Source organism: Peromyscus maniculatus, chromosome 19, assembly GCF_049852395.1.
Source record: "Peromyscus maniculatus bairdii isolate BWxNUB_F1_BW_parent chromosome 19, HU_Pman_BW_mat_3.1, whole genome shotgun sequence".
Taxonomy (NCBI): Eukaryota; Metazoa; Chordata; class Mammalia; order Rodentia; family Cricetidae; genus Peromyscus; species Peromyscus maniculatus.
In genome coordinates, this window is record NC_134870.1 from 24331007 (window position 1) to 24346509 (window position 15503).

The 15503-nt window shown below is 47.6% G+C and overlaps 1 protein-coding gene across 4 annotated transcripts in view; it reads left to right on the forward strand.

Annotated features, from left to right (window-relative positions):
- The first annotated feature begins 422 nt into the window (after positions 1-422).
- Pkd2l2 (polycystin 2 like 2, transient receptor potential cation channel) overlaps positions 423-15503 on the forward strand; it is a 27210-nt gene continuing 12129 nt past the window's right edge. For 2 of the 4 annotated variants that reach the window (XR_013046023.1, XM_076554946.1), the window contains exons 1-9: positions 423-553; positions 1061-1162; positions 3674-3807; positions 5328-5584; positions 7849-8070; positions 9501-9729; positions 12113-12283; positions 12845-13026; positions 15346-15466. Coding sequence is in view for 3 of the 4 variants with exons in the window: in XM_076554946.1 (XP_076411061.1) it covers positions 523-553; positions 1061-1162; positions 3674-3807; positions 5328-5584; positions 7849-8070; positions 9501-9729; positions 12113-12283; positions 12845-13026; positions 15346-15466 (1449 nt within the window). In the remaining variant the exon portion in view is untranslated. Of the gene's footprint in view, positions 554-1060; positions 1163-3673; positions 3808-4963; positions 5585-7848; positions 8071-9500; positions 9730-12112; positions 12284-12844; positions 13027-15345; positions 15467-15503 lie in introns of all 4 variants that reach the window. The other 2 variants (XM_076554948.1, XM_076554947.1) reach the window with 2 other exon arrangements.

Here is a 15503-nt window from a genome sequence, read left to right on the forward strand (position 1 = left end):
CCAGTGTTTGTATCCCCACGGGGACATATTTAAGTGAATTTTGAGAGCACTGAGGATCTGGATAGAACTCAGTGGGTTTGTTTTTTGAGGCCGGGTCTCCAGATATAGGCCAACGCTGGCCTTTAAGTCCAGACCCTCTATGGTCTTTGCCTCCTAAAGACTTGTATGACAGAATTGGGCCACCACGCCCATCAGCGTTTGTTTTTGTGATACTGTTAATTTAGTTATTTCTATTAAATCAATAAGACAAAAGGGTTAATACTGTGGGTAGTGAGACTTATTGTCTTTCTGCATTCAGAAAAGTGAGCTATAAATAAACCTCCGGCAGGAGGTAAGAGCCACAACTCAACTCCTGGAAGGTGAAGGGACAACCCAGACAGTGCCTGGTCGCACAGGCGCACTAGCTTCCGCCCAGCCTGCGCACCGAGAGCGAGCGCAGTTAGCGCGCCGCGGTGCTACAGCGCAGGCGCAGGGCCAGGGGTCGGCTGGAACCGGGGAACGGACTGTAGGGTCCTGTCCACGATGGCCGATTCGACTTGGTGGTACCGAGGAGGTGAGGGTGGGTGCGACTAGAGAGGGGGGAACCAGGGCCCATGGGTAGGTAGGTACTCCAGGTACCCGGGAACTCTGCCCCCACACCCCACTCCAGCGCTGTCACCCAGGGAAGAGTGAAGTCCTTTGCCGGGCTGTCACCTCCGGGGGTGTGGGTCGCCCAGGGAGTCGCGCCCCTGGCCGCTACAGCTGGAGCCCCTTCTTGCAGCCGGTCCTTTCCTTCCCCAGAAGCTGCAGTGAGGGCGGAGAAAGCACTAGGGACAGAAGGAGGTGTTTTGAGTTGCGTCTGAACAGGACCGTGGGGAAAACTGTATCAAACCGATCAGTGTACAGCCATAGAGACTGCCCGCCCCACGGCAGAATTTAGCAGTTGCCCCTGTCTCAAGGGAGAAGTAAGAAGGAGCCAGAAGCCACTGAAAATCGTTGCGTTTTCCCCATCTTGGTCACTGATGTACCAAGTTATAGTTACCCAGGAATGTAAAGACAGTTTTTGTTTCACGTCTCCCAGGGACTTCCAAACATGACCTGCATTACAGACGGGAAGCAGAAGTTAACACCACACTTGAGGAGTTGTTACTCTACTTTGTTTTTTTAATAACTCTATGTATATGTAAGTATACAGATGTAGATTTAAAAATGCTGGTTGAACTAGTAGCTAAAATGTGGAAGTGAAAAATAAAAACAAAGAAAACGGACAAATTTTAGAGATTGTCCTATGATGGACAAAATTTCCAGCTTTTAAAGGGCAAAACTAAGCCACAGGTGTAATGGGAAGCTTCCATAGTCAACACTGAATATGATTTCTTTCTTTTTTTTTCTTTTTTTTTTTTTTTGGTTTTTCGAGACAGGGTTTCTCTGTGTAGCTTTGTGGGCTTTTCCTGGAACTCAGTTGGTAGCCCAGGCTGGCCTCGAACTCACAGAGATCCGCCTGGCTTTGCCTCCCGAGTGCTGGGATTAAAGGCGTGCGCACACCGCTCGGCTGATTTCTTTTTTAATTCGGAGAATCTATTTAAACATAGTCCCCTGGGTTGACAATTGAATTTAATTTTGTTCAAAGCCATAGAGATGTATTGGTTTGGTTCCATAAATATAAAGTACAAATAGGAACCAACATAAAGTTTGGGGATGACCATAAGTCTCATCCTTTTCACTAAACTGCTCCATAATTAATAATAAAATACATCTGTGCCGAGTAAATGCCAATTTTTAAGGTGGGCAGGGAGAACCTCTCAATCTACTCTACACCCCCGCCACCATGGGTTCATGGCATCAACTTAGTATGTGAAAAGCTTGTTAATGTTTTGTATTTAAACTGCACAATGTACGTAACTAGAAGCTAACGTTACAGGATCTCTCTCATCTCCAAATGGGTAGGTAGCCTGTATACCAATTACACAGTTAATTGGTATTGTAGGGGCAGGTGTTTGAGATTAAAGACAACTGTGGCTAACTTGATACGATACCTTAGACTGGTTAATAAAGGCTTCGGTATAAAGAGAACACGAACACATGCTTATTACCAAGCATTTAGAAAGCAGAACATATGAGCTAAACGATTATCTATAATCCCACCATTCAGAGATTTTTGAACACTTACGATAAAGCAAACAATCTAAGTCTACACTAAGGGGATTCATTAACCACTGTAGAGCATGCAGTGAAATAAATGTAACTGTTAAAGAACGGCGGACACATTTGCTTGCAGTGAGCATGCGCGACGGCATTTGTGAAGGACAGGCTGTGGAACTGGTGCCCACCTTCGGGTTGCCAGGCTTGATGATGCCAATATTTTCCCTTTGAACCATCTTGCTTGACCCACATGTTGTTTTGTTTTAACTGGGGAGTTCTGGCAACAAAAGAAAAAATAGTTTATAAAAGGGGAGAAAGAAATACTAATTAAAAACGTTTAAGCACATTTATTCTGTTCCAAAGCATGGGTTTAAATGTTCCACATGTTGAGCTAGAAAGATAACTCCAAGTGCTTGCCGCACAAGCGTGAGAACCTGAGTTTGGTCCCCAGAATCCAGAGCGTGGTGGGAAGTGCAATCCCCGGGCTGGGAAGGTAGAAATAGGCCCCTGGGACATTCTATCCAGCCAGCTTAGCCTACTTGAAAGGCCCAGGCTAATGAATGGTCCTGTTTCAAAAATACAGCCAAGGTGGGTTGGCTCCTAGGGAATGCCTCTTGATGTTGAGCTCTGGCCTCCACATGTAGGAGCACACACACACTCCAAATGATCCATAATTATGACATAACTATGTAGTAAAAGATAGCATCCTTACCGTGAGATCTATAACCCTTCTCTGCCTTAACCATTCACTATATGGTATTGCCTATTCTTAATGTAGAGAAAGAAAAAAAAAAACAGTGGAGTCGTGGATATAATGTGACCTCAGTAAAAAAATATTTGTAGGCCGGGCGGTGGTGGCGCACGCCTTTAATCCCAGCACTTGGGAGGCAGAGCCAGGTGGATCTCTGTGAGTTCAAGTCCAGCCTAGTCTACAGAGTGAGATCCAGGAAAGGTGCAAAGCTACACAGAGAAGCCCTGTCTCGAAAAAACAACAACAAAAATTGTGTATGTGTGTATGGATGAAAAGGCTCACACATGTGTGGTCAGAGAACAACTGCGTGGTTGCTTCTCTCTGCCCCCTCCTATTTGTTGGCTTTTCATGGAAAGGATTGTTGAGTGTTGAACCATCTCACCAGACTTATTTGACTTTGTTTTTTAAAGATAGACTATTAAATATACATGCATAAAACCTGAAGGACCCATGTCTACCTTTAGTGTGAGGGTTGAGGGAAACATCTACCCGCTTTGTACAGTTCTGGCTGTAATGATTAGATAGAACATTCTATCTAGGCTTTTGAGATGGCTCGGGGGATAAGAGCTTTTGGCAGCCAAGCATGGTGACCTGAGTTGGATCCCTGGATCCCACATAACGAGAGAACCAGCTCCCACAAATTGTCCTCCACGTTAGTACCGTGGCACACAAGATAAATAAATATAAAATTATACTTAGGCAATGCTGCATATTTTTTTAAAGCTGGGGAAATTAATATTTGTGAATGCTGCTGAAGTGGGATTTTAAATGACAGATTTAAGCATGGCATTCTCTCCGCAGTGACCTTTGGGATGGTCAACCCACACATGTACTACTTAAACAAAGTGATGTCATCTCTGTTTGTGGACACGTCCCTTCCAGGTGACGAGAGAAGCAGCTTTAGGTCCATTCGAAGCATCACTGATTTCTGGAAGGTGAGATGTGTGACCTGATGAAGTAGCATTAGATAGCCCATAAGCCAGGGGTTGGAGGCTAGCTCAGGGATATAGCGCTTGCCTAGTAAGTAAGTTTGGGCCCCAGCTCTGGAAAACAACAACAACAAAAGACAAATTCACAGATAGTCTATAAACCCTTGCCTCATGTAGAAAATGCTCAGGGAATATTTGTAAAAGGAATTAATAAAAATGAGTATTGTTCTTTATTAGAAAATCAACCAGTGATGTTTATTGTTAATCTTTATGTTCACAATGTGACACTGTTCTTTATAACTTCAAACTTGATACTTTCTCAGATATTCCCATTTCCCTTGGAAAACACAGAATTGTGTGAGCACTAAAGTCAGCCTGTGATTGTGTAGATAAAGTTCATATGATTGACAGTCGTACAAATTCTTAACTGCCCAGAAAGGATAATATTCATAATTTATATATGCAACCCTCTGCTGTATATGACAGTAATAGGCTACATATAATTTTTTAAAAAGCAATGTGTTTAATCACACGGGAGAGTGGTTCCTTCTGCACTGGGATACACAGGCTTTCTGTGACATGGAGCACGAGTCACATCTGGCAGGAAGAGCCACCAAGGAGGAGCAGCTTCCGGTCTCCATGTCACAGACACTGGGATGTAAAGGATGAGGCAGTACGGGAAGGCTCTCCCACACTCATGGCACTGTGGATGCATTTTAAAGGGTCGATAAAGGGATTCTAAGAACGGGGGACCACGTGCTGTGTGCTCTTCACGCGGAGCTGAATTTGCAGCGTGAACGTAGAGAAGATGAAGTAGAAAGTGAATGGACAGAGGTCGTCACATCATGGAGCTGAAATTTATGAAAGAGAGTCATCTTCTGAGTGTGGGTGGATATGGTGGTTAACTTCCGTTCATGCCAGAGCAGACCCCTGGGTGTGCCTGGGATGGCGTTTTTCTGAGAGGGGTAACTACCCAGCGAATGTGGGCAGCACCATCCAGACTCTGGTGGGATGGAAAAGAGGAGAGTAAGCAACTAGAGCTCAGGCATTTCACTCTGCCTCCCGGCCGCCATGATCTGAGCCGCCCTGTTCTGTCACACCCTTCCTGCTAAGGCGACTGAAACTAAACTGAGACAAATCTTCCCTCTCTTTGGGTGTTTAGGCCGCTATTCTGTCACGGTGACAAGAAAAACCTACTAAGAAAGGACAATGTGAGATGAGTGGTCCGAAGTCCTTGGCCTAGTAGGAAAGGAGGACTGGACGCGATGCTTCCCCCTTTCAATTGTCTGTGTGGCCAGCGGCCGACAACAAGAAATGGGGAAAGCCATCCTGGGCCTGGGATCCCTCAGAACGGAACAGGGACAGAGTGAGGAGTCGCCGTCACTGTGGCCTTCGCCAGCGGCGTTGGCCATTGCCAATGGTGTCTCAGTCAATACTTACACTCAGAATCGCACATGGGACTACAGAGTCTGTTGCCATGAAGGTATTTCTGTTTCTTCCCACGATACTTGCCCTCGTCTGTGAAGTTCATGGAAGGACCCCTTCTGGAAGGCTTGTACTGGGACTCGTGGTACAATAACCAGCAGCTGTACAATTTGAAGAACAGCAGCCGCATCTACTACGAGAACGTGCTTCTGGGAGTCCCCAGGGTGCGGCAGCTGAGAGTCCGCAACAACACCTGCAAGGTCTTCTCGGTGTTTCAGCCGCTGATGAGCGACTGCTACAACAAGTACACAGCTGAAAATGAGGACCTCTCTGATTTTGGCCTCAGACGGGATACAGAGTAAGCACCATGACACTGGTGGCCCTTTCCTAGTGGGTACCCTTGTTTGTATCTTTACAGAATTATCTCAATGTGTCTGTCTTCTGAGTGACGGGAGCTGGGAGCTGCTGGCTGCAGTGGTTTTCTCTGCAAACAGCATGGGAAGAAGCCTTGCCAGTGGCCGCGCTTAGAATACACGAGTATCCACCTTGTGTGATGTCCCTGTTTGACGGGGCTGGGAGGGTTGACGTGGTGTATGAAATGTATGGTTATACTGGATGTAGAGTAAAGCATCAGTTTGTGTGTGTGTGTGTGTGTGTGTGTGTGTGTGTGTGTGTGTGTGTGTGTGTCTGTCTGTCTGTCTGTCTGTCTGTCTGTCTGTCTGTCTGTCTGTCTGTGTCAATAAGGAGGCCAGATATCAACCAGAGGTGTCTTTCTAGGGCTGGAAAGATGGCTCAGTGGTTAAGAGCACTGCAGAGGTCCCAGCAACCACATACATGGTGGCTCACAACCATCTGTAATGAGATCTGGTGCCCCCTTCTGGCCTGCAGGCATACATGCATACATAATAAATCAATCAATCTTTTAATAGATGTTTTTAAATAAGAGATGTCTTTCTAAATCACTCTCCATCTTTCATTTTTGAGACCGGGTCCCTCACGGAAACTGGAGCTCATTGGTTCTGTTAGGCTGATCAGCCAGAGAGCTCCAGGGATCCAGTGGTGTCCACCCCCGAGCTCTGGGATTACAGATTCATGCCCCAGCAGCTGGCTTTTATGCAGGTGCCGAGTGATTCCCCGCCACGCTTCTCCCTCCTCACTGCGCCCCACTTAAGCGATGTCTGTGGCTCCAGGACTAGAAGGACGCAGTTACGCTCTCAGTGATCGTATCCGATGATGCGGGCCCAAGATGCTCTTAGTTCCTTTTCTGGCTGTGCTGGGGTACCACACAGCTTGCAGAAGTTTGCTGGGGGCTTGCAGCTGTCAAAGGTTAGAGTTCATGGTAATTATGGGGGGTCGACGTAGACCCACCACCTTATGCTGAAATGTGAAAGCCCAGAGCTCCTGGCACCACCTCCTCTGGACAAAGATGTTTCTGGTGTCTCTGCTGTGTACACTTTGTGTGTCAGGCGTCCAGTGAAAATCATGGCCAGGGGATAGGGCCAACCCTTCTGTATTTAGTGTTTATTACAGTTATTCAAATGTTTATAATCTATTTTCCTGCTCATCGTACGCTCTAGAAACAGCTATTCTTGCTCTTTTACCTGCTTTGGTAAGAATGTACTGTCTCTAAGGAATGTCCTCGCAGTGCTGACATTTTACGAGCGCGCGTCTCTGCACGGGGCAGGTCATCTGCCACCGCAGCCCCCTCTGCCTCCTCCCTCCCGTCCCCGCCACCACAGCTTCCTCTGAGCCTCTCAGTCTCCGTTATACCTGACTGCTTTTCATCATTAGTCGGTATTTTCATCACCAAGTTTGATGGTATGTCCTTTCTTACATAGCCTCCTCCAATCTCAGGATTAATTGCTCTGTGTGTGTTGACTTACTTTTTGTATGAGTTTGGGGATTTATTTTCTCTTACTCAGAGACAGGATATCGTCATGTATATAGCCCAGGCTGGCTGAGTTTGGGGCATTCCTGAGGGCTTATGTAATTTTTATAAATGTAATAAATTCATAAATATAATCACACATCTTTCAGATATGTTTGGGGGAGACTAGGGAGACTGAAAATGGGGAGTCGAGGTGTTCTTCTTTTGGTTTTCTTGTAATTATAAGTTAAGAGCCAGAAGGTTTAATTATAAACATTTTTTGAAAAAAAAAATTAGCCAGGCAGTGGTGTGCACACCTTTAATCCCAACACACAGGAGGCAGAGGCAGGTGGATCTCTGTGAGTTCAAGGCCAGCCTGGTCCACAGAAGGAATTCCCAGAGCAGCCAGGGCTACACAGAGAAACCCTGTCTCAAAAAAACCAACCTCTCCCCAAAATGCGTGTGTGTGTGTGTGTGTGTGTGTGTGTGTGTGTGTGTGTGTGTGTGTGTGTGTATGTGTGTGTGTGTGTGTATGCAGGAACAAACATACCACAAAACCGTTGGATGTATTTGTTGTCTGTGATAAGCACTAAAACACGCTGGGACCTTGGTGCTAACTCAATAGTCTTGGCCACTTTGAACTTTCTGTTTCAGCTGTTTTGAAGCAAGCCACTTCTTAAACCAAAGGTTAGCTTAAGTCCTTGGAATGCTTCCTCCTCGGCCTCTCAGGCCACTGTTGTTTTACTGCCTGACAGGTGGAAGTACTCGCCTTCTCCTGCCAACGCCCCTTGGCACTGGGGATTTGTCGGTGTGTACCGAGATGGAGGATATATATTCACATTATCAAAGTCAAAATCCGAAGCCAGAGCCAAACTCGCTGACCTTCGACTCAACAGCTGGATCACAAGAGGGACCAGGGTGGTTTTCATTGATTTTTCCTTATACAATGCTAACGTCAATCTGTTTTGCGTCATCAGGTGAGTGGTTCAGAAGTTTCCTCTTGGCAAACTGAATTTTAAAAGGCTCCAAAGCCTTCACTGGAGTTTGCTGAGATTAAAGCCATAGCTGTAGGATAAATACGATGTTCTTCTGCCAGGGGTGCAGCAGAAATTAAAGCAACATCATCCCGATTGTTCCGTGATTTCAAGGTATATTTAGGAACACGATTCACACACAGTGTGCTAGGTTTAACAATCTGTGCGTGTGTTTGTGTGCTCGTGCTCAGGTGTGTACCAGAGTGCCAGGTGTGGAGATCGGGGCAGTTTTGGGGAGTCCGTTTTCTCCTCCCACAGTGGAGGAGTTCCAGGAATCAAACTCAGGTCGTCAAGCTTGTGCGACAAGCGCCTTGACCTATGGAGTCATCTTTACCACGGACACTTTAGTTCCATATGGTGTCTCTAGCCAAGTCTGTCATCCTGGAATTGTACAGATCTGCCATCATAATTTGTTCTTAAAATCACATTGTCAAAGTCTCTTGGTTTATGGGCAGGGGAGGTAAGTCAGTTGGTAAAATGCTCGTCATAAGTCTTAGTTAGGGTTTCTATTGCTGTGAAAAAAAAAAAAAACACTATGGGGAAAAGCAACCTGGGGAGGAAAGGGTTAATTTGGCTTGCGCTTCATCATCATGGCCCATCATTGAGGCAGGAGCTGATGCAGAGGTCCTGGAGGGGTGCTGCTTGCCGGCTCAGTCAGCTGTTTGAACTTCCCCTTGGCAGTGCCCTGCCCTTGGAGCAGGGTGCATATCCAGCTGCAGGAACCCGAGCTGAGGAACTGGAGGTAAAGGCCAGTTTTGCTAGAGCAGAACCAGACCATAGTGTGTTTGTCAGACATGGTCTCCCTGAAGCACCAGGCCTAAGGGCAGCAGCAGGGCAGCCCGGGGAAATAGTGCTTATCCACCCAGCCCTCCCTGCGACTTGAGTGCACTCAGGAGCCGTCCCAAATGCAAGGATTTTAATTGAACCTGCAAGCCCGAGGAAATATGTTTAAAAAAAAAAAAAGTTCTTACTCCATAACCCAGGCTGACTATCCTCCTGCTTCTGCCTCTGGGTTTCTGAAATTTGTTCCTTTTTTAAAGAACAATTTACAATTTGATATGCATGGGTGTTGCCTGCATCATGTATGTGCACCATGAGGATGTGCGGTGCCCACAGAGGTCAGAGGAGGATGTCAGGGCTCCTGGAGTTACAGCCAGTCGTAAGCCCACATGTGGAAGTGAACCCGGGTCCTCTGGAAGAGCAGGAAGTGCTCCTAACCAATGAGCCGTCTCTCCAGCCCCCAAGGAAACACATTTTGTACAAAATCTGTGATTAGCGTTGAGTTATATGTCGTTATTGATTTAGAAATTTTACAGCAACTTAAACACTAAAGCATAAGCACTTAAAATGTTCTCGCGAACTTCATCTTGTAGGCTGGTGGCGGAGTTCCCTGCGACAGGCGGCCTCCTCACCTCATGGCAGTTCTACTCCGTGAAGCTCCTGAGATACGTTACCCACTACGATTACTTCATTGCGTCCTGTGAAATCGTATTTTGTATTTTCCTTTTTGTCTTCATAACACAAGAACTGAGAAAGATGAACGAGTTTAAGTCTGCCTATTTCAAAAGTATTTGGAACTGGCTAGAACTGCTGCTTTTGGTGGTGAGTATATAGCCACAGTATGACATACGGGAACCACATCTGCTCCTGCCAGGAGACATATGGAACACAGGATTTTCTATTCATCCAAGACTTATTTCAAAAGCTACAAGTATCACATATAAAATGAACTGTCATAGGGCAGTCTAATCCTACACCCCTAAAAGAGAGAAATCTGTTTTTTTTGATTTAGTCCTAGAGAGGATCTGTTTCCCTCCCTCCGTTACCCCCCTCTCTCTTCCCCCTCTTCTCTCCTCCCTCCCCTCCCTCTCCAGGGTTGTTGTAGCCCTGGCTGTTCCTGAACATGCTATGTAGACTAAGGCTGGCCTTGAATTCACCGAGATCTGCCATGCTTCTGCCTCTTGGGTGCTGGAATTGAAAACGTGTGCCGGTGTTGAGATTGAATGCACATAGGAGGTCTTGATATCCACACTCCCAGCATGCACTCATGTGAGGGTTAGCACAGAGTGCTTATAGCCCCAGCTGCTTGGGAGCCCGAGGTAGGAGGCTGCAGAAGTTCAGGGGCAGCCTGGGAAACGTACTGAGACCTGATCTAAAATTAAAATAAGAAAACGGCCTGGGAAGATGGCCCGGTGGGAAAGAGCGCTCGCTGTTTAAACATGAAGACTCCAGTCCGAGTCCCCAGCACCCACGTAAAGAGGCTGGGAGTGGCCACGCACACGGGTAACCCCAGCACTGTGTGGGGCAGAAGCAGGGGGCTTGCTGAGCCCTGCTGTCAGCTCCAGATGCAGGGGAAAGCCTGCTTCAGGGGAATAAGGGAGATATTAATAATAATCACGGAGCGCAACACCCACACCCAGCAGCCCCCCCCCCCCCCCCGTGGTCTCTGCTTGCACACACAGGTGTGTGCATCTGCGTGCACAGATGCACACATCACATACCAAAAAGGAAAAAGCGCCCCATCTACCTTTCTAGTATCCCCAGGAATGTCTACAAAGGGCAGGGCATTAAATAGGTTTGTGTAAGTGTTTCTGTCCAAGGAAACATTTCAAGCGGTTATAAATCTCCAATGCCTCAGATAACCTGGACCCAAAGTCATCGTTCAGAGAGCTCGGTACAGCATTCTAAGGAGGTTTGTTTATGTCCATTACAAGTTTTGTTTGTTGGTTTTAGTATTCCACAGTGTGAAAGACTCCACTTTTGGGTAGGGTGACGCAGAAGCCCTCAGACGGTACAGTGACAGGCAGGCAGGTGAGGATGGCCAGGAAGTGGTGTTTCTTTTTATGAGCCACGGTGACTCTATTTTTAAGGGCAAGTTGAGCGCCTTCCATTTCTGTGATAGCTGTGTTCTGCATGGGCTAGCACCCTGCCAAGCAGAGAAAAGGTCAACCGAGACCACAGCTGGAAGGCAAGCTGCAAAGGAGAGTGGCGAGGCCAAGGCATTGCCCGTAGTGGGGATTCCTTCCCCCCATAACCTCGGGGTATAATGCAGAAAGTCCACCGTTACTGAGAAAGGAACTATTTATTAAAGGATTACATTGCGGGCACCAACGCACTCATGCAGGATATGGCAAATTGAGTCGCAGAGTCCTGGAAGACTGAGAACCGGTCCCAGCTGCTTCACGCCGCCTGGTTCGGTCTCCACCCTCCAAGAGTGCGAGAGAGAAGGGACCCCTGTACGTGCTTCCCAAGTCTTAAGCTAGCCAAGAGGCCATGCCCTAGGGGCTGGTACTCCAAAGTCACTGGTGGAACAAACACCCACTACATGGCAAGCTGGGCTGCAGTTCCTGTAGGCAACATCCAGACCCTTGGAAGGTGGGAAGGTGGGCGTCTGCCTCCACCTGAAGGGCTTCCTCATCTCCAAGTAAAGGCTGCCGTCACTCCGTCACTCGCTCACTCACTCGCAGTTGCAGCCTATGGTCTTGTAGAGGTGGATTCACTGCTTACCAAGGCTTCCACAGCTGGAGACAATGTGCCCTCACACCCGAAGGAAAGGGACGGCACGAAACTGATCACGGGGCTGCTAAGCAAGCTGCCCGCTACCCCATCGTGCTGTGGTTGGGACCGGAGACAACGGCGATCCAGGAAATTCTAAAAGCGGCTCAGGGTAAAAGCACAGAGAACAGCAGTAAGGCTTGCTGAGAGAGACATTTGTGTGTCCTCGGACTCAGAGTGGGTCATCTCCTTCTGAGTAGTCACCGGCATGTGTTGATTGACAGGTGTCTCCCTTGTGTTTTATACAAAAAAAAAAAAAAAAAAGACTTGATAAGGCACTTTTCACGAAATTATTTTGAACGCCCATATCCTGTCTTTCCCTCTTTTTATTAAGTATTTGATGAACGTTTTTCATGTGTTTTTTCAAAGGCTGGGAGAAATTCAGAGACAGAGAGAGTCTCCACTTTGACCTTTGTGGTTTTCCCTTTAGCTGTGTTTCCTGGCCGTCTCTTTCTATGCGTACTGCAACATGCAGAATTTTCTCTTACTTGGACGGCTGTTGAAAAACACTGAAAGTTACCCGAACTTCTATTTCCTCGCATACTGGCACATTTACTATAACGATATCATCGCTATTACGATCTTCTTTGCATGGATAAAGGTATTTACATCTCATTTAGTACATAATCCAATAGCATACGTGTGTCCGTAAAACTCTTACCTTGTGTGGAGGGGAAGCATCCCCACTAGCAAGTGAATTTTCTGTTTTTTGCTTTTCACTGTGTAGTCCCAGCTGTCCTGGATCTCCCTCTGTAGACCAGGCTGGCCTCGAACTCACAGAGATCCACCTGCCTCTGCCTCCCGAGTGCCGCCCAGCAGTAAGTGGTTTTTGAAAGCAATTTGGCACACCAAGTGAAGGTACTTGCCCAAGCTTGGTGGCCTGAGTCTAATCCCTGGGAAGGAGAACCAGTTCCCACAAGCTGTCCTCTGAGACACTTGTACCTGTGCTCTGTGGTACACTCTCCCCACAACCCCCTCCCATCTATACGAATCCAAACACAGTGATTAAAATATTAATTTGACCTTTAAATGATCCCTGACATCTTCAAACACCCTTGATTACCATTGTCTCCTTTTACTTGAAGAATTCTTCTGAAATTAATTTCCTGATTCTAAGCAGCTCTGTTTGGACATATTGACTCTTGCATTCTATCTCTTTCAGATATTAAAATTCATAAGCTTCAATGAGACCATGTCTCAGCTGTCGTCAACCTTGTCCCGCTGCATGAAGGACATCGTGGGCTTCGCCATCATGTTCTTTATTATATTCTCCGCCTATGCCCAGCTGGGGTTCCTGGTTTTTGGGTCACAGGTTGATGACTTCTCCACTTTTCAAAATTCCATGTAAGCTCTTAGCACAAGTGTCTTTATGTTTCCTCACTGGGAAACCACAGTGATGAAGAACACTGTGATAAGGAGTTCCTTTAAAGCTTGGCCCTACAGTTCACTTAAGGCTACATAGGCATCATACTCAAAATGAAGTCTGTTTCTGAACAATCAAACTAGGAGGTTTTTAATCATTGGTAGGTCATTAGAAAAAAGCTTTCACCGGAAAGGAGAATATGTAATGTAAGTGGGTCCCAGTGTTCCCACAGCATTTACCCTCTGAGCAGAGGGAACCCTTGCTTCCCTCAGAGGCTTCATCTCCAGAATATTGTTTTCCCGTTAACGGCTCCTGCTCATGTGCCAAACCTGTGCTTCACGGTAGCGTTCTGACGCCAGGTGTGGCAGTGCATGCCTGTGACCCAGCACTCAGCAGGCAAAGGCAGAAGGATTTGAGCCAAGGCTAACCTGGGCTATATAGCAAGACTCCGTTTCAAAATGACAAAAACATCTAAATTTTTTAACACATAAAAAAGAGCTTTATAAAAGGAAAGTATGGGGCACACATCTATATTCACAGGTCTCAAGAGACTAAGGGAAGCCAGGCATTGGTGGCACACACCTTTAATCTCAGCACTTGGGGGGCAGAAGTAGGTGGGTCTCTGTGAGTTCAAGGCCAGCCTGGTCTACAAAGCGGGTTCCAGAGAAACCCTGTATTGAAAATTAAAAAATAAATAAATAAAAATAAATAAAAATGAAACATTTCATGGATACAGTTAATAAGAGTGCTTGCCTGGCACACAAAAAAAGCCCTAGGTCCAGTCCCCCGTGGCACACGTACCTGGTGTGGTGGCTCACGCTGGTAACCCCAGCACTGGGGAGGTGGACCCGGGGACTGGGGGATCAAAGGTGCGCTTAGCTACCCAGCAGGTTGAAGCTAGACTGGTAAACAAAAGAGAACCATGATCCATTTTTTATGTGTTTGAGACAGGATCTGACACTACCCCCCCCCCCCCAGGCTGACCTCAAGCTCACAGCAAAGCCCCTGCCTTTGCCTTCTGAGTGTTAGAATTATAGGGACAAGCCACCACGTCCAGTCTGGTGTACAGTTTATCTCCTGTTGAGTAGATAGAGCAACTTGTGTCTGTCTGAGGAAGATAATGTGGACCCCTCCCCCTGGACAGTAACAGGAAGTCCTAATACAGCACCTCCACCCCTTCAAGCGGGCGGCCCCTCCTCCACTTCAGGTCGTCTTTTACCCATGGATCCCATCCCTGAGACAGAAGCTAGGCTGGTTTTCTGTCTGTGGCTTGCTTTAACACAATGTCCTCCTCTTCCATCCACTTGACAGGATTTCACTCTCTCCGTGGCTCAGTGCTGCTCCACCGTATGGGGGGGGGGGCAGGAAAAGGGACAGGACACTCACCGTTCCCTCAACTACGTCACCAACTATCGAAGCACCTCTTTTTCCCCCTTGTGTGTGTGTACAATACGTGTGTGCTGTGCACATGATTTGTGTGGGCACGTGTAGACGTGTGTGCAGGCAGATGTACAGGCGGAGGTCAGGTCTGACGTCAGGTGCTTCCTTGGTCTCTCTCCACTTTGTGTGTGTGTATGGGGGGGCGACATGCATGTAGAGGTCAGAGGACATGGGCGTCTATTTTCTCAGGCTTGGTGGAAGCACCCTGACCTGCTAAAACATCTCCAGCCCTCGGTTTTGTTTTCTGAGACTCCAGGTTCAGTCTGTCACTGAACCTGGAGCTCACTTGTTGGCAGCCGGGGAGTCCACCTATTTTTCCCCACCCCCTCACCCCCCCACCCGCCCTCCCCCAGCACTGGGATCACAGATGTGCGCCTCCATGCTCAGCTGTTACACACAGGCGCTTGGGACCCAGGCTCAGGTTCTCATCTTGCAGGGCAGGCCCTTTCCCAGCTGAGCCACCCGCACAGCGCCCCCTTTGGGAGAGGGCGCCATGGAGCCTCCAGAGACCTTAAACCGGCGATGTAACGGAGGCTGACCCTGAACTCCTGATCTCCTGCCTCAACCTCCCATGTGTTGGGATTGGAGCTCTACCATGCTCTGTCTGATTTTAGGATGCTGTGGCAGCATAATTAAAGCGCGGGGGGGGGGGGGGGGGAGGAGCTGGGCTGTGGCTCTCGGTGTAAAGCACTTGACCTAGCATGCATGAGGTCTTGGGTTCAGTCCTCAGCACTGAAGAGGAAAGTCAAGAGCATATGCCTTTGCCTTATGCAGCTGGAGACATTAGCAACCCCAAGCTGTCACGTGTATAAATGAAGAGGCGGGACATTTTCTGATGGTTGTCTTTCTTCCCATCGAAGATTTGCGCAGTTTCGGATTGTCCTCGGAGACTTCAACTTCGCTGGGATCCAGCAGGCCAACTGGATCTTGGGGCCTATTTACTTCATCACCTTCATCTTCTTTGTGTTCTTTGTACTGCTGGTAAGCACGGCTCGCCTTTGTCTTCATCACAGACTAG